The sequence below is a fragment of the Callorhinus ursinus genome, unplaced genomic scaffold, assembly GCF_003265705.2.
Source record: "Callorhinus ursinus isolate GAN/ISIS: 27379988/994484 unplaced genomic scaffold, GSC_fseal_2.0 scaffold11, whole genome shotgun sequence".
NCBI classification, from domain to species: domain Eukaryota; kingdom Metazoa; phylum Chordata; class Mammalia; order Carnivora; family Otariidae; genus Callorhinus; species Callorhinus ursinus.
Genome location: NW_027397073.1, coordinates 39,256,800 through 39,284,012, shown reverse-complemented (window position 1 = coordinate 39,284,012; position 27,213 = coordinate 39,256,800). Strand labels below are relative to the sequence as shown.

General features: G+C 40.4%; 1 protein-coding gene across 1 annotated transcript in view; it reads right to left on the bottom strand.

The window, feature by feature from the left end:
* Window positions 1–27,213, bottom strand: part of KLHL14 (kelch like family member 14) — a 95,196-nt gene that overhangs the window by 46,047 nt on the left and 21,936 nt on the right. The window contains exon 2 of the mRNA XM_025886901.2: window positions 20,597–20,718. Coding sequence (XP_025742686.1) covers window positions 20,597–20,718 — 122 coding nt within the window. The remainder of the gene's footprint in view (window positions 1–20,596; window positions 20,719–27,213) is intronic.

The following is a 27,213-nucleotide window of genomic DNA, read 5'->3' as shown; positions in this document are numbered from 1 at the left end:
GGAAGAAAACATAGATTAGTGGTCCATCACCAGCTATCATGGATGCCACAATGCAGGAAGAGTGTTCAGGATGAAAAGAGGGCTGGCATGATGTTTTGCCAAACACTAGTACCTGAAGAGTAACTTGAAAAGAAGCATCCAGGAAGGTACCTGATAAAGTATATTCTTCCCAAAGCTACATTTTCAGAGGAAGAAGATGACTTCACTGGATAGATAGGACATTCATTGAGATGAAGGTTATATTAGAAGTGCTAGGAGTGCAGAATGGACGCTCCCTGGACCGAACTCATTGCCCAACAAAACCCTCCTTATTCATGATTTCAATACCAGGCCCCCAAGGCTCCCTCACATATTAACAATTTAAAAATTGTCATTCCTCTCCTCTTCCTCAAGTTCTTCTTCTCCTTTGGAAACACGCGTATTTTAAGGTGATCTTCACATTGGTTTTATTAAACGGAAATGTGGGAGAATGGTGATGACGCAGTAGCAAGGTGAAAAGTAGAGTTGCAGAGAACAAAGTGTATTCTCTAAAGAGAAGGCTCTCTTCCCCACGTTGGCCAGCAGTGTGCTAGTGCTCTGAGGCTGGCGAATTTTAAGCCACTCTAACAGTTATACCCTCAATTCCATGCCTCTGGACACTTAGGTGACATTAGTAGACAGGGGACAACAAAAGTGGCAAAGTTCATATTTAAAATCCTGCCAACAGAAAACCTGGGCATTTCTTGGGAGGCTGCAGAGGGGCACACACCTCTGGGGTGGTCTCGGAGAGACGTGGGGGGGGCGGCAGGCGTCTGCCACCAGAGGTAAAGAATGGGCAGAGGTAAAAAGTAAGAGGTAAGCTCCTCCTAATGGGAACCATCTATTTAAGGGATAAAAGAAAGGAAAAGAATGACTTTCAAACTAGAGTTTTATTGAAGTTAATAATACTCATTAAGAATGATTCGTTATTGACATCTACATTCACTGAGCATTTGTTCAGGCTTGATTCCCATAAAATTTACATTTTTACCTGTTTTTTGTTCACTCGAGGGAAGTCTTCCTCTCCCCCAACCTTGACACATTTGTTTTAAATGGCTAATTAATCAAGCTCTTCTTTTTCACATGGCTGGCCTTCCTCAGTTACCAATCTAAAAATCTTTATGTGGTGAAGAATGTTAGAACACTTAATTCTCACACAAGTTTGGGGAAGCCTTCTCTAATAGTCTCTGTCGCAGAGCACAAGCACGGTGAACTCACTTGCCCGACTCACCCATTTCGATCCGCAGTTACCCATCTGACCTTGAAAAAGAGACAGGATGACTCTCCCATAGGACTCTCCTGGTAATGGCTTTTCCTTCTACATTAAGTGACAATCAGGAGGCTCCAAGTCAAACCTATGACATCCCTTGGATACATAGTGCCTTTGCTTTATCAGAAACAGAGTCTTAAGTCTAACATGATAGAAACAACAATGACAAAAATGCAAGAGGATGGGGCACCTGGGTGGCTCAGTCGTTAAGCCTCTGCCTTCCGCTCAGGTCGTGATCCCAGGGTCCTGGGATCGAGCCCCGCAACGCCCTGCTCGGCAGGAAGCCTGCTTCTCCCTCTCCCACTCCCCCTGCTTGTGTTCCCTCTCTCGCTGTCTGTCTGTCTCTCTCTCTCTCTCGCTGTCAATAAATAAATAAATAAATCTAAAAAAAAAGAAATGAGAGAGGAAATGTAACCAAGAAGAACATGGGAAAATAGAGAGGAGCAAATACAGGAGCAGAGCTGTGCTCTGTGAATAAGGAACTCACAGAGCCCAACAGGGAGCCATGCTACTGAAGACAGTGGTCTCAGTTCTTGCTACAAATACCAATAGTGTTTTCCAGTAAAGGTGAGTCAGACCACTAATTTTTACTTCATTTTCTTTTAAAGATTTTATTAATTTATTTGAGAGAGAGAGCATGAGGTATGGAGATGCAGAGGGAGAGGGAGAAACAGACTCCTTGCCGAACAGGGAGCCCGACGTGGGGCCCGATCCCAGGACCCTGAGATCATGACCTGAGCCAAAGGCTTAACTGACTGAGCCACCCAGGTGCCCCCTAATTTTTACTTCATTCCATTAAGGTATGCAGAGCACAGTGCTGTACCATGGAGAATGTCTTCCACTCATAAAAAGAATCATAGGGAAGAAGAAAAGTAATTCATCTTTTTAAAAGTCAAACAGGGGCTCCTGGGTGGCTCAGTTGGTTGAGCGACTGCCTTCGGCTCAGGTCATGATCCTGGAGTCCCGGGATCGAGTCCCGCATCGGGCTTCCTGCTCGGCGGGGAGTCTGCTTCTCCCTCTGACCCTCTTCCCTCTCATGCTTTCTATCTCTCATTCTCTCTCTCTCTCAAATAAATGAATAAAATCTTTAAAAAAAAATAAAAGTCAAACAAACATTCCTCATTATTCTTACTGTGAGGGATGGACCTGGGATAATACTGGCTACAGGCTTGAACTATTACTGGTGGACAGGCTTGGTGGTTTCATGTCACTGTCCCTTTGTTACCTGCCTCCACTCCCAATTTGAGCCAGTTAGACCCAGTAGAAAATACAAAACCGCTCAAGTGTTAAGGAGCTGGGGGAAGCTAAAGTAGATATTATAGTTACAAAGAACTGAAAATGTATCTGTATTTTGACATTTTCAATCACCATTTGGTCTGTAATAAAAGGCAGCTTAAGAATAGTGAATGGTGGGCCTCCTCTGATTACCCCTGCAGATCCCCTCACCACCCCCAGTGATCCTGCTTGGTTCTTCCAGGTACCAGTGGTACTAACCACATCTAGGGGTTCTCTTTCCTCTGGCCTCTGGCTGGATTCGGTTTCAGAAGACTGGGGGGAGGAGGCGAGGAGTGTCAGGGTATATCCTTTCCTGGCTTCCTTCTTCTGGGTCAGTGTGAGCTGCGTCTTCAGTTTGAATGAAGGTCCTGTTAGATAATCTCCCCCACATAGCCACTCTGTCCCTGGTTCTGCTAATTCCCCCCCTCTTTGCCTTTCAGACCTGGGTGGGAACAGTGCCCCACTGTATTGGCACCGGGGCACAGGAAAGCGGGGTGTAACACTCCATGAGGTGAGCAGCTCTTATGTCTGCTTCCTGTTGGAATCCTCTGTTATTCAGCATGTATGCTTCAGCTTTAATATGGCCCCTTGTGAGTTCTCACGTCTGCATAATTTGCAATAAGGAGTTAACTGTTTTCCATTCAAAATGGCTCCTATGAATTAAAAGCTTCTGATATATACTTTTCTAAATAATCCAGTTGGAAAAAAAATATCGTGTTAGAAAGAGATCAAATAATGTCAGTTACAGGTCAAAGAACTCTTAATAAGGTTTCATAGAACATGGCCTAATAGAAAGAACACTGAACTAAATTAGGTCAGAAGCCACAGGTTTGAGTCACAAATTCATCAATTATTGCATGACCTTGACAAGTCACTTAACCACTCTGAACTTCAGTTTCCTCATATATCAGACAGTGATAATAATGCCTGACCTGTTTATCTCACTGGGTTATTCTGGGCCACTCCGTGAATGATAGGCTTGGGTGTGCTTTCCGAATGTGAGGACTGGATAGGGATATTACCCAGCGTTGTTATGAGGATAAAATGTATCTAGTAAATACACTTGTAAAGTTCCATTATCCTGGAGAGCCCTCAGTACGTGCCTACTTTGATCCTTAAAATCCCACTGACAAAATAAAAGCAGTACAAGGTTGAGTTGAAGAAGTAGAAGACAACTGGTTAGTTTCATATTCTGGCTCCACCAAACTATCTTGGAAACACTCCTTGACCTTGGTTTCCTCATTAACAAATGGAGAAAATAATGATCTCAACCTCATATTGTCACTCTGAGTATCCCATGTAAGGCTCCCAGCACAATGTCTTACACGAAGAAGTTCTCCATCTATGTAGCCTCAAGCCATAAAGGTGAGAGAGAGCATCTCAGTGAAGACAGTGTCATACAGTGGTTAAACATCCGGGTTTGGGAGTAAAAAATTCATGCCTTGGAATTTTAACTGTAATTTTCTACAAGTTATTTAGTTTTTACATCCTTATCAGGGTAGTTACATCTGCCTTAAAATGGGATCTAAATAAGATGTATGCAATCTGTTCAACACAATGCTGGCCACGTAATAAATGCTCAATTAAAATGTTCATGATCGTTTTGGTGTTGCTAAAATTAAAACTCCCTTCCTTATCTTTTTATCCTTTACTGCTTTTGCATATATAGTCTGCAAAGAGGCTGGTTTACATAGCAGACACTTGCAAGTTCAAAGATAGAATTCAGACAAGCAGAAAAATGTCACTGCATACATTTACGGGCTGGACATAGCTTTGAAAGGCTGACATTGTCTCAGCACAAGCAGTAGATGACCCCCTGGAAGACCCCATGGCTGTTGAGCCAGTGTTCAGCTACTGCGGAGACTGGCTTGTGGCACTGACAAGAGTGAGAGGTAATCCCCCGATTCATCCTTTGCCCACTGTCTGTGGGCTGTGTCCTGTGAGCCAGGCAGGGGAGTGGGGTGAGTCAACAAGGTAGATAGAGTGTCTGCTCCTGGTGTTGGCAGGGGAAGTGTTTCATTTATGTTCAGAGCAAAGTCCATCTCCAAAGTTAAAGGTGAAGCTCACAAAATATTCCCTGGGAGTCAGTATGGTTTGTGATTTAATATCGCTGGAGCGAGACTACCTGAGTTTGAATCTTGGCTTTGCTGCTGCTGCTTCTTCTTCTTAGATTCATTGATTTATTTTAGAGACAGAGAGCAAGCAAGCAAGGGGAGGGGCAGAAGAAGAGGGAGAAACTTTAGCAGACTCCGCCCTAAGCATAGAGCCCAACTTGGGGCTTGATCTCAAGACCCTGAGATCATGACCTGAGCTGAAACCAGAGTCGGATATTTAACCGACTGCACCACTCAGGGGCCCCTTGGCTTTGCTTCTTACTCAGGGCACTGGACAATTATTTTACCTCTTTTTTTTTTTTTTTTTTTAAGATTGTATTTATTTATTTGACAGAGAGTATGAGCACACAAGTAGGGGGAATGGCAGGCAGAGGGAGAGGGAGAAGCAGGCTCCCCGCTGAGCAGGGACCCAGACTTGGGGCTTGATCCCAGGACCCCGAGATCATGACCTGAGCCGAAGGCAGCTGCCCAACTGAGCTACCCAGGCACCCCCATTTTATCTCTTAATGCCTTGGTTCCTCCTCTATAAAATGGAGTGATAGTGGATCTTGCGCCGTGGGATTGTTGTGAGGATTGAATGAGCTAATGCAGGTAAAGGACTTAGGGCTTAGTCAGTCTAAAAAATGTGAGTTATGAGACTCTAAGTATTGTTTTACTATGATTTATGAATAAAATAGTTATGTCCTTAGATTAGAGTGCAAAGGTTGGCAAATTACAGGTTGCAGGTCAAATCCAGCTCTCCACCTATTTTTATAAATAAAGCTTTCCTGGAACAGAGCCACACCTGTTCATTTCTGTGTCCATCTGTGGCTTCTTTCATGCTACCACGGCAGAGATGAGTAGTGGTGACAGAGGCCTTATGGCTGCAAAACCCCCAAGATCTACTATCTGGCCCTACACGGAAAAAGTTCATTGACCCCTGGATAGACAACTACTACTAACATATTTTTTTCTCAAAAGGAAAAGTTGTGGTAGAAATTATTTATTCTGGGACATGTGTTTATATTCACGTGTTTGCATTCTGTCAAGTGACATATTATACACTGCAAACAAGTGAAACTCAGACGACCTCAGAAGGTACTGCTTTGTGCCCTCCAAGCCCCCATCAGTTCTGCTTAAGGAAGCTACATGCACGAGGATGATGCTACTAACCTACTTTCACCAGAATCAATGTCCTGTTATTTTTCATCAGTGTTAATGGATTCGTGCCATTCCATCCTCTCTTTCAGTGGGCTTGCCTTACCAAGAGTCACAGATGCCTATATGAGGCAAGGGCACAGCCCCTGCCTTGGAAAAAGAATTCCCTCCATGTGGAACCCGTGGAGCTGGAGAGGGAATTAAAATCTTTTCTTTGGCTTTCCTCAGATCATGGTACAATCAGGCATTGGCCATCGTATTTGTAAGTGACTAAACTTGGAAAAAAGAACATAAGTTGCTTCTTAAAAAGATAATGTATTTCATGTTTCTGTTTTCTTTTTGAAAAGACGGTATGGGAAACTTAATAATTTTCCAAAGGTCAGGAAAGTTTGTTCTGTCTAGTGAGAGTGCTTGGTAGTGCCCCCTTCTGGCTTCATCCTGGACTCACATGTACTAAGCTTTCCAGTTCAGGGCGGAGACCAGATGGTGATGAAACCCCTATGCAGAGATTAGCAAACTGGACAATAGAGATACACACACACGAAATAGAACCGTCCTGGGTTATTTTCTGAACTAGATCTAGAAACCCATTTACATGTATTTGTGACAAACACAATGTAAGATATCAGACCTTGCAAATTTAATAATAAGATTGAAAGCACATAACCATTACAATTCTCCTTAATTCATCTGCACATAGATCTTTTGATTATCACTCAGGTGGGAAAAAGGACTTGGGTTTTTGACAAGAATAAAGACAAAAAAGGAAGCTCTATCATTTTTTTTTTTCAAAAATGAAAGCTCTAAAGTGGAAGAAGTAATTTAATCCTAGGAAATGTTTATGCACACACAAGAGCTGCTACTGGTATTTGGTAAATTTAGTGATTACAGTAATGAAACACTTCAAACAAATTTATGACCAGACAGGAAACGAAGATCTGAGATTTACCAACACGCTTCAGACAAAGGAGGCCGTCCACGTCATTAGTACAAGATGAAACAGACAAGCAAGAAAACGGACATGCACAGCTTTTCTTTCCCTCTTTAGCAAACACAGATCCTACAATTATGATTTCTGCCAGTGGAGAGGTACACACAGAGAGGAGTGGCAGGAGTTGCGAGTCCCCTAGAAGGGAAGGTCACCTCATTCTAGAATGATTTTCCCCAGGAATAACTCAATAAAATATTCTTCCTTTGATCTTTAATTAATAACAAAGGGGATAGCGGAAAGTTCAACAAATATGCATATTTATGATATTAATATATTCAATTTGTGTAGAGAATATTCCATTTTATTCTGCATACAGTGCTGAAGTGGCCTGTCCAGTCTTGCTTCACCTTTAACTCTTTTTACAATCCACACTCTGTGATTACTCCAGTAATGAGAAACACAAGAGTGCAGGCTCTGGAGCTTTATCTGGGTACACATTTTGGCTCTGCCATTTACCATCTGTGTGACCTTGAGCAAATGACTTGATATTTCTGTGCTTCCATTTCTTCATCTCAAGTAGAAATAATCATAGTGCCTAATACCCTAGTGGTGGTGTAAGAATTAAATGAGTAAACGCCAGTGAAGTGACTAGACTGTGTGCCTTCCACATAATAAGTGTCTGTTTTGTTGTGTTTTTCCTTATCTGTGTCATTTGCTAGGGGTAGTGTGGTCAACTGTGTTATCCAAAAACATAGGTTTAAGTCCTAACCCCCAGGATCTGTGAACATAAAGTTCTTTGGAAGTAGGGTCTTTGCAAATGTAATCAAGTTAAGAGGAGGTCAGTCTGGATTAGCCAATGACAGATGTTTTTACGAAAGAAAGGAGAAAAGATTTGGAAACAGGAGAGGGTCACAGGGCAGGAGTCTGTGTGAAGATGAGGCAGAGAGGAACGAAGCTACAAACCAAGGACTCCTGAGCATTGCCAGGAACTGTCAGAAGCCAGGAAGAAGAGAGGAAGCATTCTTCCCTCCTGTCTTTGGAAGGGCCCGTAGCTCTGCTGACACTTTGACTTTAGACTTCTAGCCTCCAGCACTGAAAGATGATACATTTTGTTGTTTTAAGTCACCTAGTTTTTGGTATTTTGTTATGGCAGCTCCAGGAAATGAATACCCCAGTAATCTAGATGAGAAAGTGGGGCCTTGTGGAAGAAGAGAATGAGACATTAAAAGGTGAAACTCAGTACCTAGAAGAGGGCTCGCCTGTGGTTCCTTGGGTGTTCTTTGAATTTAGTTATTTCATAGGGTCACCCGACACAGAGGGGAACAGGTTTGGGCCGGCAAGCCTGGGTGGCAGACAGCTCTCCAGAGTAAATGCGAGCGTCACAAAGCTTTCTGTCATCTGGAGCTGTGCTGTTGATACAGAAGCCACTTGCCACAGGAGGTGACTGTAAGTGGAAATTTATTAAAATTAAATGAAATCTGAAACTCAGTTTCTTTGTCGTAGCCACATTTAAGGTGCTCAGTAGCAACATGTGGTGAGTGGCTACTGTATTGGACTTTGAAGTTTGAAAGAACATTTCCATCATCGCATAAAATTCTATTGGACCATGCTGGACGATATTATTATTGCTAATAAGATTTGTTTGGGAGGCAAGTAAAGCGAGTGGACAGGTTGTGTAGAAAAAAGGGAAGTTCCATATTCTTGTAATATGGGCAAATAACTCCATCATTTATTAAAGAAAAAGGAAAAAGTGACTATGGTGGAATTTATACTTGGACAGCTGCTCACAAGGCAAATCTCAGTTGCTGAATGGCCTACTGTTTTCTTCATAAAATCATTTACATCACTGCTTTTCTGTAATTTGGACAAAGGATACTGTATTAATTCTTTTAGACCGAAAATTAGCATAGCTGAAAACTCGCCTCTATCCAATGCCAGGCATCACCGTGGAAAAGTATGGCATGCTTTACTTTCATCTGGCCGAGGTACACCTCATATAAAATTGGTTAATATTTTGGTCCCTTAATATCGAGAGGGAAGTAAATGCTACAAGGCGACAAATGAGATAAAAAAATCTGTGAGCCACCATCTCTTTCCTCCTCTTCAGATCCAATCATACAGATGAATAAATTGCTATAAAAAATACCAAAAATAAAACTAAAAACAATGACTGAATCATTTTTTTTAATCTCATGTACTCTGTGTTCAGGTAGCAAGAAATTTAATTCCAGTCGGACCAGTCTCCTGTGATTTTTTTTTCCCTTTCATCTAAGATATTTTTAATGCTCAGAGGCATTATAATAGAAAAGCATGTATTTTTGCTTGGTTTATACCCATCATCCTTACCATTACAACAAGACAAAAGCATTAAAGTAAAATTAATCATGTCAAAAGATTTTAGCAAAAACAAGTGAGACCATGCATAAAGCATCGCTTTGTCTAGTGTGAAGTCATGCTCTGATTAAAAACATATAATGAAAGCGAAAGCGATACATCATTGCCTTAGCAGTAGGGTTTTCTGAAAGCACTTTGCGGTTCTCGACATAAAAATGTGGGAAGATTTTGGTCTTTGAAATTCACAATGATTATTGTTCTAGCTAAATAACTGGAGTTCAATCTTAATTTTTTTAAAAGAAATTAAGACTTAATGACCAAACAAGGCATGCCAGTAGGATTAATAATTAGCACACACTGTAAGGAGCAGTAGTTTGCCTTGGCATCCAGACACAGACATAAGAAAGTGTCTGCTCAGCACTCCCCTTTCAACAAAACCATTGTTAAGCAGATGAATATGGCCAGGCTTTTAGGGTACCTTCCATGAAATACAACTGTTTGGTCCATCAAAAACAGTGTAATTAATAAATACAAAGGTGTGATCAGAATGATCGTTCCCCATTTGGGAGGTCATCTTGTGTATGATACAGAAAACCCATTTCTAACTGACCAGATAGTCATGAAATACAGATTTACTTCTGAACTCCAGTGCAAAGTGATCTCAGGGATCTGAAAAGGAGCAGTTTGCTTATTTGCACTTTGCCTTAATTACGCCTTTATTTTGATGGAGATATTTGCATACAATAATCACTCACCCCAATTATCTTTCCATTTTTTTGTTGTAATTTTGAAAGTCATTTCAATTCTTTTTTTAGAGTTCTCTTTAAATGATAAAAACCATTTTGTTCTATGGGAATTATGTGTGTCTATGCAATTTTTATCTATACACATGTTTGCATATCTATATTATAGATGTGTAGTAGTTTACATATATATAATAAGCCATAGAAATAGTAAAAATCACAGAAAGAGATAATTAAACTATTTGAGGGGAGGCAAAATTTTAAAAATTCTATCCCCAATGCATTATAATATTTGGAATGTGTTTTTAAATATTTCCTTTAATATAGAGGCATCCAATCTTCTGTGAATAAATATCGGTCCTGAAGATGAAGTCATGCCGAGACAGGAACAGATAGAGAGATGCATGGAGCAGCGAGCTATCTCTTCTAACTCATAACTGTTCATGGGAGGAGTGAGGATATTTTGCATGTGATAAGAACAGTGCATCAAATTATTCGTTGAACCTAAGGGTGCATGGTTTGTAATCATTACGGCTATTAAAGAAAAATTTTGGTAATCCTTATGAGAGTTTGGGAGGATTGCACTTTTCCACCCACTTTGAAGTTAGGTGTGACTAGGTGATTTATTTTGCCAATAAAATGTGCTAAATTCAGAGCAGAAGCTTGAAGAGTCAGAGTGAAATTGTCCTCTCCCTTGCCACGGCAAGAGTGACAAGTCATATTGTGGAGTTGTCATGAACCTGAGGATTGGTATAAGAAGAAGTAGAACAGAGATTCCAGCAAACCTACCATAGACCGGTGACATGAAAAGAAACAAGGCAGTAAGATTTGGGATTTTTGGGATGCCTGAGTGGCTCAGTCAGTTAAGCATCTGCCTTCAGCTCAGGTCATGATCCCAGGGTTCTGGGATGGAGTCCAGCATCAGGCTCCCTGCTCTGCGGGGAGTCTGCTTCTCCCTCTGCCTGCTGCTCCCCTTTGCTTGTCCTCTCTCTCTCTTTCAATCTTTCTGACAAATAAATATATAAAATCTTAAAAAAAAGATTTAGGGATAGTTGTTAAATGACCCTTAGCCTAGCCTCCCCTAATCTGACTGATACAGGCTTTGGTATCATGAAGGCCCACAGTGGCTGATGGCAAGGAAGCTAAGATTGGAGGGTGGAAAGATGGAAATGCATGTTATGGCATGGAACACCACTTGGTAAAAATGCTATTTGCTCTTACTTAGTGGATTGCTTATTTAATAATCTTCCACTCCAAGGTTGGAAGACAGAATGTTGACAATGTGCATTGGTTGCTGTTGGTAGCACTTGGCAAGATCTCCAGAAAAGAGATGATCTCACAAACAAAGTTGGCCCATTTATAAGCAGGAGTGAAAGGAAATGGAGTCCAGAAATCTAGGAGTGTGCAACATTGGAATAACTAATTTTTTTCAGTCTCATCTGGTAAAAGATTTTGGCTTGGTGCATCATACACAAAATGAGGCACATTTTGAGCAAAATAGGTAAATTACAACTCAGCTGACAAAGACAAAATTAAAGATATGGCTTTCACAGTAATTTGACCACATTAGAGTATCTTAAAAGAAAGTTTCAATAAAGGGTGAGATACCAGTAAATTCTTCTAACTCAGGGAAAAGAGTAAAAAGGGAGCTTTTCCATTAAAGATTGGTAAGTATATAGAGTATTAGAGTGTGTGTATGTGCTTGTGTGTGTGTGTGTGTGTGTGTGTGTGTGTGTGAAAAAGAGAGAAAAGGGGAAATAAAAAAAAAAAAGAAGGAAAAAGCAATCTAAGAAGTATATCGGAAAAGAACTGTGGATGTGGTCAGTGGCCATGGAGTGGACATAAACCTAAGAAGATAGCTATGCTTTCTAGGGACTTAATTGCCAAAAGACCTGCCAGCCTTGATTAAAAGAGGCTGTGAAAATTAGAGGCTTAAATATCTACAGACATGAAAGGTACTTAAAAACTCTTCTACTCCCAGGAAGAGCATAGTCTCAGGTTTACTTCAGATATGTACAAAGAAGATAATAGAAAAAGAAAAATCTCCCATAAGGTGGAGCCAGGGGCCACAGAGAACAAAGGACAATGAGCAGAACTAGGGAGGGCCCTAATCAAGGAACACAACGTTGGATAGGCGCCCTTCAAAATGTCTGTTTGGTGGGATTCCTAAATTGCTATGCTCTTTCCAAATGAAAATGTTTATTGTGCTGATCTGGTCCCTAATCCATCACTGTGCATGATGCGGGAGGAAACTAGGTAATTTGATTGTTTAGTTTGTTTCCAGATCAAGATCAAGAACAAATGAGCCTGATACTGGGATGATTGTCCATCACTCAGAGATCATCACTGAGCTTGTTGATTTGTGGTGATCTCCCTCGTGTGGAGGAGCAAGTATACTTTGAGCATGGCAAGGAGAGTACATGGAATATTTAATGTCCAGGAGGACAGATTATAGCAGGCACATTGCTCTGTTCACCAGATACTTCGATTCTCTTCTTCCTGAACCCGGGGAAGATTACAGTTCCCTGTCCCCTTAAAATGGGGTGTGGTCTTGTGATTGAGCATAAATGCTAAATGTCACTTTTAATTGCCAGTGCAAGACACTGCAGCACATTCTTACCCCATTGCGCTGATGATAGAGATCCATGTTAAGATGCAGCCCCATATATCTGGATCCCTAAATGACTCTGATGAACAGGTACTCTCTGCCAACCTGTGTTGGACATGTAGCAGGAGTGAGAAATAAATTTTTTTTGGCTTAAGCCCCCGAGATTTTGGAATTGTTTCTTACCACAGCATAATCTAGCCCATCCTGACTGATACACATGGCTTCATGCTAGAAATAGATAGAAATTTCATTCTGAATCAAAGGTGTGTCTTCTTTCTCAAACTCCTGATGGTAAGAGCAGAAGGCAAGATTCAATCTTTTGCTTTCCTCTGTTTGGCTATATGCAAAATAGACTAAAAGAGAATAAAAAGTTTTTGAGGAACAACTATCTTCCCAATACTGAGCCTACAGCCTTATTTGTATTATTTGATTTAATTCTCTCAATAACTCTTAAGAGGCGGGTAGAATTATATTCACTTTGCAGATGAGAAGGATCAGAGTGAAAGCAGCATACTAAGGGCTCAGTCAGCAAGTGCCCGGAGGTGTATTTCAATTTAGATCTATCTGTCCCGAACGATGTGGCTGTGTGTGTGTGTGTGTATGTGTGCGTGTGTGTGGGGGGGGTGTTTTGTTGTTTCATTTTTGACACTGCTTCAAAGACAGAGTTAAAAATGTCAAGAAATTTGCATTGAATTATGACCTGTCAATAATATTAAATGCAAATTTTATCACTTACATATCATAACTTGTAGTTCAGTCCATAAACCAAGATAATATTCTTAATCTCTAGAAGTAGGATATTCATTCAATTAACCTATACTAGTTTTATTCTCTGAATGTGGTACTGTGACAAGTACTTTGGATCCATTTAGATTTTCATGAGTGAAATGGGTCAGCACAGATTAAATCCCATTCATCTGCTTGGATTCTTGACTAATGGCACTTGTTGGTGAGACAGATTGGTGTGGTACATGAGGCAGCACTGCTTGATGGAAATACAGAGACCAGTGTTCTATTCCTTATCCTGCCACTAAATCATCGGGTGACTCTGGGTATGACACCTTCTCTCTTTCAGTCACTCAAAGTAAAAGCCAAATTTGTGAACCTGCCATAGAAGAGCCTACAATGGTCCGGTTGCTGTGAATGTCTTTAGCCACGTGTCCTATCTTTCTTCCCCCGACTCTTTGATTTCAGCCATGCATCTTCTTTCCACAGGGTCTTCGTACTGATTATTAACTAACCTGGAGCAATCTTCTTTTCACATCTTTACTTGGCTAACTCTGTCTCTTCCTTCAGTTCTCAGCTCAAATGCCTCTTCTTTGGTGACAATTCTCCAGGAAGTCTAAACTAGATCAGGTCTCTCCATTACGAGATCTTACATACCTTTTACACCTTTATGCTCTTCCTTCAGATCACTATCACATTTTGTTATTATATATCACTATCTGAGATTATTTATTAATGATGGTACCCCCCCAGCTCTAAGATTGGTGAAGGCATGATAATATTTGCTTTGACTCAGGCTTGTTTTCTCTGTATTGAGAACAATGGCTGTTACATAGAAGACATCAATTACATTTATTGAATGAATGAAATTAATGTGTAAAATAGAGGGCTGGGCAAGGAGATCATCTAATCTCTTAGTATTCACATTCATTGGCTTGCCAGGCTTAGTCTGCAATTTGCCTAGGAATGACACAGAGCACATTTAAGCAGCAAATATGACTCATACCCCCTTTATACTAGACTCAGTATGAAGTATCACAGCTTGTATGTAAAGAAAGCATCAGAATTATTCGTATACATGCTGTTCTCTGGAGAAAAAGCAATTGCTATATTCAAGGGAGGTATAAACCAGAAATAAAGTCAACTAGTTTTTCCAGGCACCCAACTTCCTCGAAATACAGTATTTTGTAAGTGACCACCACACATATTTTTTTTTTTAAATCTATGAAAAATCCACTAATGCACTGGTGCATGAATACACAGTAGCAAATAATTCAAGATATATAGCAATGTGCAGCCATGTATCTCAAATTAGAATTGAGCTCATTGAAGGTAAAATTAGATGCTAACATATTTAAAAAGTCCAAACACAATTCTCTTTCCTTCCTCTTTGTCCAAAGTCATGGAAACAATCACTCCATGAACTGAAATAAAAAGTTCCAAGCTAATAAAGGACAACTGTCATGCTACTATATAAAGTCTTTAGATCATTATGTTTTCACTAACACCACTCAGTTCTTATTTTTTTTTTTTGGAGGGGGGAGGGGCAGAGGGAGAGGGCGAAAGAAAACCTTAAGCAGGCTCCACACCCAGCAGAGCCCAATGTGGGGCTTGATGTGGGGCTTGATCTCACAATCTGGAGATCATGATCCTGAGATCATGACCTGATCCAACATCAAGAGTCAGACACTTAACCGACTGAGCCACCCAGGCGCCCCACTCAGTTCTTACTTCTTAAACCAATCTTAACAATTCCATGAAACAGTCCCATATAATACGGTTCTTGCTTAATCCTCCAGCCCCACCACCTACTTTCCCAGCCTCAGACTCTCCTATAGAGGCACAAATTCATTTCAGTTTTTAGAAGGCACCAACTCTGTCTTGCCTTTTGGCATTCCCAGTACTAGACCCTCTTACTAGAATATTTTTTCATTCGTTTCTTTGCCTTGATAATTCCTACCCATCTTGTCAACTTTACAGAAGGTCACTTTGAGGAAATCTTCCCTAACCTTTCATATTTAGATTAGGGACCTTTTTTCTCTGCTCCCCCCATAGCACCCTGAGCCTCCCCTCTCTATTCCTTAACACTCCCTACTGTATTTGCCTCTTTAGGTTCTTGAGAGGAGAGATGGTCTTATCCACATTCTACCCTCCCACCCAGCACAGAGTGGGTATTCAATTTGCTTGTTATATGAAGGAATGAAGTCTATAAATAAGTCTAAATTCTTCCCAGGCAGTTTCAGAGTCATTCTGGAAGCACCTAATTGTTTTCTGAGGTTTTCCTGCAATGAGAAATGCACTGTCTATGGATTCTGCATCCCTGTCTAGAAATGAAATGAAATTAACTAAAATTAAATAATTTGTGGGGTTTAGGTCTAAAGATAATATAAATAAAAGAAACCCACAGGTATAAAACCCTCAATTGAATTTACTTTTTATTTCTTTCTAAATAAATAATCATAAGAAATGATTATTAGCTTTTGACTAACTTGACTTTCCGTCCAACATATCCTCAAAGAAATAAACTGAAGTCAAGAAACACAGGGGCCAAGGAAAGAAGTCCAGGTGAAAGTATCAGTGTGCAGGCTTATTATTTCCTGAATAATCAGGAATTATTAGGTATCGGATATGATCAAACCTGTATGTATCTTTTGGAACTGAAGTTCACTGTCTTCTATAAGATTTGCTTCCTTGGTACTGCTAGTCCTTCAACATTTATGGAAAGTATATATTATTTTATTTTTTTAAAGATTTTATTTATTTATTTGTCAAAGAGAAAGAGAGAGAGAGAGAGCACAAGCAGGAGGAGCGGCAGACAGAGAGAGAAGCAGACTCCCCACTGAGCAGGGACCTCGATGCAGGACTCGATCCCAGGACCCTGGGGTCAAGACCTGAGCCAAAGGCAGATGTCTAAACAGACTGAGCCACCCAGGCATCCCTGGACAGTATATTTTAAAAAAAGAATGAAGGGGCACCTGGTTTGAGCAACCGATTCTTAATCTCGTCTCAGGTCATGATCTCAGGGACGTGAGATCGAGCCCCATGGTTGGGCTCTGCACTGGGCATGGAGCCTACTTGGGATTCTCTCTCTCCCTCGCCCTCAGCCCCTCCCCACTCTAAAAAAAAAAAAAAAAAAGAATGGAGAGTCCACCAGCCTCTGGTATTTGTGACTCTCCTAAAAGAAATCACTGACACCCAGACCTAGAACCCCTCCCATGTGGATGGGATCAAATTCAATGTCCTCCACGGATTAGAGGAGACAGCCCAGGAAATCTCCACACAGTGGTTTCCTTTATGTCCTGCCACTGAAAAATACAAGGCCCCCAACCCCTGCACTACCAGGGAGAGAATAGAGCCACAAATCAATTGAAAGGAAGAGGGGGAAAAAAGCATTTCCCCCTACCTCTGGCAAAGAGAACCGAGGTGGCCAGAAGAAGGAAGATGCCTTTCTAAGTTAGTTCTTCTAATTTTCATCCTAATGTTATTAACGGGAAGTCGTCATGGGCACATGGAAGGACAGATCTTTGTTTTGAAGTCCTTTTCCCCCTCATTGCTCAAAGAAAGCAGTAACAAGCACCTAACAAGTAGAATGTCTCATCTGAAATGCAGGAAGAAGGGAGTCAGTCCCCAGGAAACACCTTTCTCCACCAGTAAAGGACTCGGCCAATGGGGAGCACGAAGAAAATAGATGGCCCCTCAGTGCTGTCCCTTGCGGGGGTGGGTGGGGACTTCTACATGTGGACTTCATAAGAACTTTGCTGTGTTGTAAAAATAAAGTAGCCATGGGAATTGTTTCGTTTGATCTTTGCACCAAGGATTTAGGGCCTGCAAAGTGCAAGAGGCATGTTTTTTGCACTGGCCATTTTAGTATTCATGTCTCCTGTACTGCTTTTCTAATAAGTTAAGAATGAAACGGGAGACTGCGTGCAGGAGTGAGAAATGCAGGGAAAGCAGTACTGTAAAATAAAAATGAACGAAAGTGCATCTCAACTTCCCTTCTATTACTAACAGTCAAGAGAAAAACAATGCCAATTTTACTGTTATTACTTAACATTTTACACTGACAAAAGAACTTTACAGTCATTTTTACATGTTATTTCCCAGTACTTTTTCTACGAGAGACCACGGAGCTCTGTCACTATTCTCAACATTAATTATTTAATGTTATATTAAATGATTTTTCCAAAGAGGCAGATAAAAATGCAATCTGTGTCAGCATGTTACCATAACAGTCTTTTCTGTGAGAGTAATTGTTCCCTTTGCTGTTTGGGTAGACCAGACCGCTGACTGGCTGACGGCTGGATTTCTTTTCTTTATGTGATGTAGATCCACTTTCTCTCTTCTACTCACCCTCCTCCATTCAATTTATTATTACTTCTGTACCCCTTAAACTGTGATTCTAAAACATAACAGGGTAAGATCTAAAGAGATCCTTTGCATTCTTCTTTGTTATAAAATTCGTGTAAGCCATGTGGCTCCCCTAACTGGGTATCTGTGCTCCTGCCTGGGGAATGCCATCTTTCTCAAAGGAGCATGTTTATGAGACAAGCTGAGAAATGTCTGCTCAAGCCACGAGGGCAAAGGATTCTAAGATTCAGAGGCTCTAGCTAACCTCGGGTTTTAGGTTTTTGCTAGCTAGCTTATTTGTTAGTTTGTATGGAGACAGCCATGTGATAAATAAGCAGACCCAAGCCGGGCCCTGTCTGCTAGCATTAACTGTCATCCTCATCTCCCTGCCAATAAGTTTAGCTGTCCTTCAGGGTCAAAAGAATGGCAGTGGGAAGCTCTGTGATCCCAGATGCTTCGTTGGATTTAGGGAGAATTTGGATTTTTTTTTTTTTTCTATTCCAGTGAGAAACATTTCTTCCTTTATTGTTAGATGGCCCAAATAGTATGGAAATCTGTCAGTGACCTGACTTATTTATTAGTCAAATAAGATGCCTTAATTAAAAAATACACACCAACAGCAGAAATCATACAGATAAACTGTCTATATCTCTCCAACAAACCTGAAAAATATGCCTTCACTTGGGGCCATGTAGTCACAGCCCAGCAGGTAATAAACTCTATTTTTGAAAATACAAGTCCCAGTGAAATGAAGAGTATAAGTGGAGTAGACATTTATTTCAAAGCTGTAAGCATGCCTGACTATAGGAAAGAGGTTCAAGATCTTTGAGTATGCTCCCATTATAAGAACTTTTGTATACATTCATGTCTGTATTCCCTTCCATTTCAAACCTGGTGAATGGAGTCAACTGACAGTCATTTATCTCTACTTCTGAGTCTGTAGATCACCACATGCGACATGGGAAAACTATGGAAAATAGGTTCCTGGCTCCGGGACTGTGGGTCAAAGTACTGTATCTGTTGCAGTGTAATTTGTCTCCCCTCTGCATAGAGAGCTTGAGTTGACTCACGCCTCTAGGGTATAAAGGTCCACACAGTCCTTGTGCTCAGACTGGTGGTGGTGTTCTAATAATGGCCACAACACCTGGAATTGGTTGAGCTCACGCTATGTGCGAGATGACTTATAAACACAATTTTATTTAAAAATTGTGATGATGCTGACAAAATGAAGAAGCCATGACTTTGGGACATTGACATGCCTGGCTCAAGGTCATAGACATGGGTTTGAATGCAGGTCTGACTGATTCAAGTTCATGTCTTCTTACCACATCCTTCTAAGTAAAGAGTTAAATCAGGCAATGTGAAAAATTTGAGTAGGGTGACCCTATGTTCCAGTCTATACCTATTGTCTCAGCATAATCAATAGGTCCCCATGTCATGCTCTGAAGTGTCCCCGTTTGGAGACCAAACTGGATGATCACTCTGTCTCCGAACAAGCTTTAAAATGAACCTAAGACTTTTCTTAGGTATTATTCATGAGGTTTTAATTAATCTTTTTGCCTTCAGTGAAGGGCTTCAAACCAGTAGCAAATTGGGTTTTGCCTGGTGTGTTTGGCAAAGCAGATGGATTTGTGAATGAGTATCACTTCTTTTGCCTCTACGTCTCTCTCATCTCTCTTTGAGAATCTTTGTCTTTCCTTTTTCTTCTCTCCTCCTCCTAGCATCCATGTCTTACTCTGTGTAGGCTTTCTCTGTTGATCAGTGTCAGATAACTGATTCTTTGGTTTTACTTTAAAAATACAGCTTGGTCACTCATTCAGATGTTCAAATCACTATTAACAGTCCTTTTGTCAAAAAAGAGAATGAAAACCATTTTAAGGATCTCTAACTGATTTTTCTTCCTTCCTTCTCCTTAAGCTTCCTGCTATGATCCCCCCACTTCTTTCCTACAACCGTAGCGTATGGGTGTCCAGGGAGCTTCCTCGTTGCAGATCCTGGACAATGCTACTGGCTGTCTCGCTGGGGTAAGCCAGCTCCGAAATGTATTATTTCAAGCACCACCTCACATGTCTTTGTGCCTCTTCTGCTCTTATGGGCAAACTGTTGTCCTGTTTCTATTATTTGAAAGGGCTTTTAGTAAGAGTAAAGGAAATGATTTTTAAAAAATCTGATAAAATATATAACTGCTTAAAAGACACATGCTCTAAGAAAATCTAACTTTCTCTTTTGTCGGTTTTTAATGTATGGCTTTGATTTATGGATCAAAATTACTCATTTATTATTTTATCTATACAGCTCTGGGCAATTTTGACAGTTAAAATTTAGTTTTATTGACCAGAGCAGCCACTGTGCCCACGAGGGGCCTGGTACACGAGCCTGCTGCGCTCAAGAAATGATGATTTTTGATTCCATGACTGAGTCAGATTGGGAATCATAACCGACGTAACAGTAAGTTCCAAATCTCAGTGCCCAAGGCAAGAGGTTTGCTGTAAAACACAATCACCCTTTAAGGAGGGGAGGAAGGGAATCTTGGGTGGAAGTTTGCAAGCACAATTGAATGCAGCTGGGATAGGCCACGGATATCTGTCCATCCAAACTGTGGGGCTATTACTATTGCTCTGTTGAGGGGAGTGTTTCTCTAAGACTCGTTTTACAGACCAAAGACGAATGAGCAGAAAATGTCTAAAAGGCAAAATGAATGTTAGTTACAAAGACAATGAGCGAAACACCCCTTATGATGTGAGAAAATTTACTGGGGCTATTAACCAACCTTTCGCTTTTCGATAAGCAAAAAAAAGAACGGAGGCATTTCTTTCGGCACGTCTCTGTGACCACCCCCTCTCTGTCACAGAGACACAAACTCACACAGTGCTTTTAGGCCAGTTTAATTTAGGCCTATTCGACTACCAAATTGGCCACCTCTGCAATGTTAATTTAGTCTTTTACTCTAAATCCCCGGTTATACATAAACAGACCTACAAAGGGTAACAAATCAATAAAATGTCTAATTTGATTAGCCATGTTTTCGAATTCATCGAGATAGCTCTAACCTGAAACAAATAGGTGGGCAAATAAATAAAGAAGGGCACTCACTTGTGAGTATTTTCCATGTCTTCTTTTCATCATCGTAGTACTGAACCAAGTTGCTGGGGAGCCGGTCCGGCCCAGGAGGCAAGCCTCCGACCAATAACAGCATTTTCTTGTTAGAGCGAATTCTTCACCCAAAACAAAAGAGGAGATGAATAACCACATTATTGTAGAGCCTTTTTAGTGGCGACGCAAAATCATAACCATCAAAAGAATGTTCCTTGCTTGCAGATTTCTATTTCATTTTTTCCTGTTTCTTCTCCCATTCATGTCTCAACAGTTTTTTTGAACCAAGCAGAAAAATGATCAGAAGAGCAGCATATCCCCATACTCATGGAATAATAAGCTCCCTTTATGCAATTTGTTAGAGGTTCATTCTAGAACGACCTTTTTCTTATATTATCCCTTTAAATCATCACTCTTTACAGCTGAGTACACATGAAATGCTCTGGAGTTGTACTAAGGTTAAGCATTAAAGTTGCATGTCAAAAATCGTATTAGTCAAAATCATTATTATAAGCCATTCTCCACTCAAAGAACCTTGAAAAAATTAAGGTTATGCAGAGAGTTTGTGAGCCAACTCTTTAATCACCCAGGGAACTTCGAATACCAGTTTGGTACAATTAGTAGCACAGGGCTAACTGGGGAAGGTTAACCAGCATCAAGAAGACTTTTTGTTTGTTTAATTTAGCTGAGACTTCCGCCTTCATCTCCTTCCCAGCGCCCCCTCCCTTCCCTGCCCCAGCCCCCCACCCCCCAACCCCCATCCTTGGGTACCACTGGTGACACAGCAGCACCAATTGGTAAAAATGAGACTGTGAGGCTGTTTTGAGCCTCCCCAGAGTGGAGCCCTGCCAATGCTTGCCACTGATCCAGCCGCATGAACCTGCTCAACTGTGCAAAGTCACTCTAATTCCCTCCCTCTGTTTTTCTACCTTCTCCCCCAGGGGGCAACCACTGAAAGGAGTGACTACCCACCCATCAAGAGCTGGCAATTCGCTGCTATTAACCGTGACTGTGATTCCCAGTCTGCCTGGCAGTTCCTGAGAACAGGCCTGCAATGTCTCATATGCAGTAAAAGCTGTAAGATGCACCCTGGCCAGCACACTCGACCTGATGGATGTGCGATCCTCAGGAAGGCTAATGGATTGAGCACACTTGCGATTGGAGCAGGGAGGGGAGCCCCAGACCCCCACGAGGGGCCTGCTGATTTAACGGTCGCTTTACATATAATTGAACTTTTCATTTACCTGAAAGGCTGAAGGTGGTGGTGGAAGAAACAGAACAAGCATGACTGAAGGAAAAAAGTCAATAAATACAAAAGGGTTCCTCTTAAATATGATCGCAACCCACGGTGGTGGCTCTCAATCTGTTATTACATAGTCAGCCCATCGTTCTGATTCAAGGACGCTTGGCAAAGTATGCCCTTGTGGAGAAGCACTGTTTGTTGGTTAAGAACCTAACATTCGGAGAGTTAACTTAATAGAGTTAATGACATTTCCATGTGAAGGAAGGGAACAGGAGAATTCCTTTAATGAAACTCTGGTGCCATTGAATGCATTGTATATGCCTCAGTACAAAAAATACCTTCTGGAGAAACTCCTATCAGGCAATCATGGATAGAAGGGCTGTACTTCCGGAAGGATGCCTAGTGTAATATCAGCTTACAGTATTAATTTTGTCACCAACAAAAAGCCCCCTCGTTTCTTTGAATCTAAAGTACTTTGGAACTGTACCCATATGCCTTATAGACCAGTAGTTGTGAAACAAAACCAGAATCCAATAGCAAAGAGCTCCATCCTTTGAGGATTTCAGTGACTGGGGTGGTCTGCTAAGAGGGGTGATGGAAACTCAGTACAGTAAGTAGCTTTCTGTTATTTTGAAATGAGAACATATGTAATTGATGTGCTATGTAATCTCCTAAATGCATGGTTGCAGAACTAATAGAAGACTATTCTATTATTGTCATTTTGGTCCAAATAATCAACCACTCTATGAGTCTAAGACAAGTCAAGATGAGAGCAAGTACTCTTTTTTTAGGTTGCTGCTATTGGGTACCCTGTGGCGACGTTTCCTGGTCAACTGGAAGGCGCCCTTCTGTGGCTGTCATGACAGACACATCTACCAGCTGCCAGATAGCTATGGTCAGGCGGAAGAGGAAAGGACTCAGGGAAGCTGTAGTGGGACCGAAGAAATCTAATTCAATCTCTGTTTTCATATTTAAATAAAGGTACTGCTTTTAAAATGTGTTTCATGAATGACAAATGGAGAGAAATGAATGACTTAGCGATGTTTGTAGGGTTGTTTCATTAATTGATAAGGCCAGTTTCCCTGGACACATCCACATGGGTGATTTTCAACAGCAGTTTAGATGGACCATCTCCGCAGATGAGGAGAGGATCTAGAGTCTTTGTTCTCTCTGCCCAAAGAGCCACGCACTGCCATCTGTCCTCTAAGAACTGGCCGGAGACTACCAATACCTAAGCCACTGAACAGCTGGCAAATGGTAACAACCTTCACCCCTGCCAACAATGACGTGACTCAAAGGGCTAGCTAGCATAGCAGCCATGAAAGCCTCCACATAAACTAAGATAAATCTCTAAACCATCCAGCCTCCTCAGGGAATGTGATGAAGAATTACATGGAAGGAAAGGAAATTCTACCTACCCTCACTGGTTGTGTGTTTTCTGTGAAGGAGCTGTGTTTTAAGGTCATCACATATGGCCTTGTAGTGAGTGAAAACACATTTTAAATCTTGCATTACTAATTCATATTATCATTCATTCAACTTTGTTATGGCATTTCCCTTGGATTATTTTGTTTCTAAAGCTTGTGTCACTCAGTTTTCTAATCAGTATCGATATTATTTAAGTCTAAATAAAGGTTAAAACTCTACCTTCTGAAGGTGATTCACATAGAAACCAAAAATAGGATAAAGCATGTGAGAAGTAGCAGAGGGCAGAAGAAAGAACACATAGACTCACAGAACACATGTGAATGTTTTTCTCCCCGTTTTCTCCATTGACTGTCAAAACAGCCTTAAAGGCACAGAAATAACTCCCTCTTACAGGGATGTTAGAAGACTCCCATAGTAAAATAAAATGGCCTAAAGAGTGTTGAGGCCTAGGCCTCTTAATGCTACCAGGCCTATGATATTTCTAAAATTCAAATTTATTTTTTTAATTTTTATTTTACCATAACTTCTGATTAAGACCCAGATGACCGGGATTCTAGGGCTAATTTTCTTTTCCTTTTTTTTAATTAAGATTTTATTTATTTATTTGAGAGAGAGAGAGAATCAGCAGGAGGAGGGGCAGAGGGAGAGGGAGAAGCAGACTCCCCACTGAACGGAACCCAACATGGGGCTCAATCCCAGGACCCCCAAGATCATGACCTGAGCCAAAGTCAGACACTCAGCTGACTGAGCCAACCAGGAGCTCCTCTAAGGCTAATTTTCTATTTAGCAGAGTAATATTGTATAAATTACTTGGCTTTTTGGAGCCTCTGTTTTCTCATCTTTAAATAGATTAATAGTATCTGACTTGCTTGTCTCTAATCCACATTGTCATGAGGATTACATAAAATGACGAAGTGAAAGTTCTACATAAACTCTAAGGTAAATTATTATTAATCTGTAGATATTGGCAATACAACGTGGGCTTCATTTCAACATACCAAACCTGCTTAAATAGTTAAAAAAGAAAAGTAGTATTTTTTACTGAGATTCTTGTTGAGTTCATGTATATAAATATAAGCTAATTAAGAGGACTTCACTACGCAGTTGTTACCTTATATGTTCTTGGAAAATTATCACTTTAGTCATATTGGATATCTTTTGAGCCTTGTTATAAGAAAATATACATTTGGAAATTACATAAAACTGAACCTTTCTGGATCCAAATAAAGGGGACTAATAGAGATCACTTTACATTTCTTGTTTCTTAAGAATAAAACAAATGAGAAAAACCATCACATATTTTACTTTGATATAAATGCAATGTCAACTATTCAATTACTCCTAGAAAGTAATACATGTGAATAATTCCTGTGGAAAAGCTTCCATTCTTTTTACAATGTGCAATTATAATAGTGACACTGACAATAATGACAGATAATAATGAGTGTGTATTGGATATTGAAACCTCTGATTATCGTGCTATTTATTTGATGTGTGTGAGTTTCAATTTGAAAACACCATGATAAAAAAGATACCTTGTGAACCAGAAAAGTAAAATTAGGAGAATCTGAATTAACTTGCTGAAGGGAGTTTCAATTATTCTTTTCTAAATGATTCCAGCAGAGCCTTACAGGTTTAATTTTAGATTAGGAAAAATCTACAGGTGTAGCCCTTTTGCAATAATTAGAGTTCCTTCAAATGGCTACCTGGTATAGCTCTTTACATAGGGAACCAATTTAGCCAAAGTGAATATGATCTCTTCAAATTTGTTAATATTTTCAAAATACTCCCGTTTACTCCTCAACTTAGCACCACCTAGACCAAAGTAATGTGTTTAAAAGACGAGGAATTAGAGACAAAGAGCTTAGTATGTCATGATTAATAACATGATTTAGATGCCTTTGATTTGGCTTCTCAGATTCTTGCCTAGAAAAATATAAGGTTAAAAAGGCGATGGAATTTGAAGGTCTCCTTTGTTCCAACTCAGTAAGTGCCCAACATTTACCATGTGTCACATTTGTGTGTTGGGGGGGGGGGAGCGTGCACGCGCATGCGCGTGTGTATATGCATGTGTGCTCATGCGCATATGTACTTTGGTTCCGGGGATGAATGATTGAAGGATGACCTAAAACCTCCCGGTGTAAACAAATTTTTCATCATACCGGTGTTCTAAGTACGGTAAAGTCTCATTTATTTATATTTCAGTGATTTGGAACTTTAATAATTGGGAAACAGGCCAGATAAAGTTTACCTTTCCATGATACATGGAAAAAGTTTTCATTAACTAGATTGCAAGGAGAGTTTTAACCTGTTGAAGAAATCGGGTGGTCTGCTGGTACTTTAGTGCGACCTATGTACACTTAGACTAAATTCATTTTACAGATTATAAGTCTTTTCTCATTTATTTATTAAAGAAAACATTCTGCAATCTTCTAAGAATCATTAAATCAGAGAGTTAGAAGAGAACTTTGAAGTAACCTAGATCGGTGATCCCCAAGCCTGGCGAGTCACCAGGATCATCTGAGGGGATTACAAAATTTGGATTCTTGATACAGATTCTCAGGTCCCCACTCCCAGAGATTATGATTCAGTTGGAATGACGCCTTAAAAATCAATAATGTTTCACAGTCTTTCAGTTGATTCTAACTAGCATATAGCCAGGCTTGAGGTCACTGACTTGGTCCCCCTCTCTCCCTAACGTAGAAATCTTTTTAATAGTTTTTTTATAGGTAATTATTTTTATCAATTTGACAATTTATAACAAAATGGACCTTGGTTTTTCAAATGCACCTTATTGTTAAAAGATGTTGGACAGTTGTGTTAAATATATTTTTCTCCTTATGCTGACCTGAAAATCTACCTAAGTGTTCTAGGAAAAAAAAGAGCAAGTTCCTGTATCTGTGTCATGGCAGCACTTCAAATATTGCGAGATAGTTGCCATATGTCTTCTCTACTTAGTGTCGAAAATCCTTATTTCTTTCTGAGAAAGTTTCCATTTTCCCTACTGTCATACTCACCTCCTTTGAGTATTTCTAGACTATTACTGTCCCCTTTTTAAGATGTGATCAGAATTGTGCACAAAGTAACAAATATGATATGTGATATGATACATATTATATAAGTATATATATCAATTAAGGCTTTATAAAATTACAGTATAAAATTACAGTAGTCTTTTAGCGGTCACAGTGCAGTGTTGGGTTCCTGTTCAGCTTCCAGAGGATTATGAATACAGATTTTTTTTTAAACCAAATGTTTTCAGCCAGGTTTTTCCTATCTTATATTTCTTCTGGTTAAATATCTTAAACATCAACGTGTGACTATTTTTAAAGGTTTTTATATCCTCTACTGATTTAGATATCTTGTTTCAATTCACTTATTATTTAGCAGTTATTAATTGAGTTCCTACTATGTTCCAGGTACTGTTCTAAACACTAGAGTTGTTGGTGGGAACACGAAGTATAAATTCCTTGTCCCTCATGGCACTTACTTCCATCCTAGAGGGGACTCTATTGAAAACATCATGATTCTCGAAACAGGGAGCCTGGTTGTTAAGTTGTTAAGGATATAAGTCCTACAACTTGGGCAAGACCCCAGGCCTCTTTTTTTTTTTTTTTAAGAGAGAGAGCGAGCAGGGGGAGGGGCTGAGGGAGAGGGAGAGAGAATCCCAAGCAGGCTCTCAGTTTAGCGCAGAGCCCAACGTGGGGCTCAATCCCACAACCCTGAGGTCACGACCTGAGCTGAAACCAAAAGGTAAACGCTCAACAGACTGAGCCACTCAGGTGCCCCTGGCTTTAGCTCTTTTGAGATGAATGACCTTGGGCTAGCCTCTTTTCCTTTTTTAACCCTATTTATAAAATAGGGATAACAACAGACTTAAAAGGCATAGGGTTTTTTTTTTCATTAAATTAGATAATATCTGCCAAGCATGTATAGTAGCGCTAGG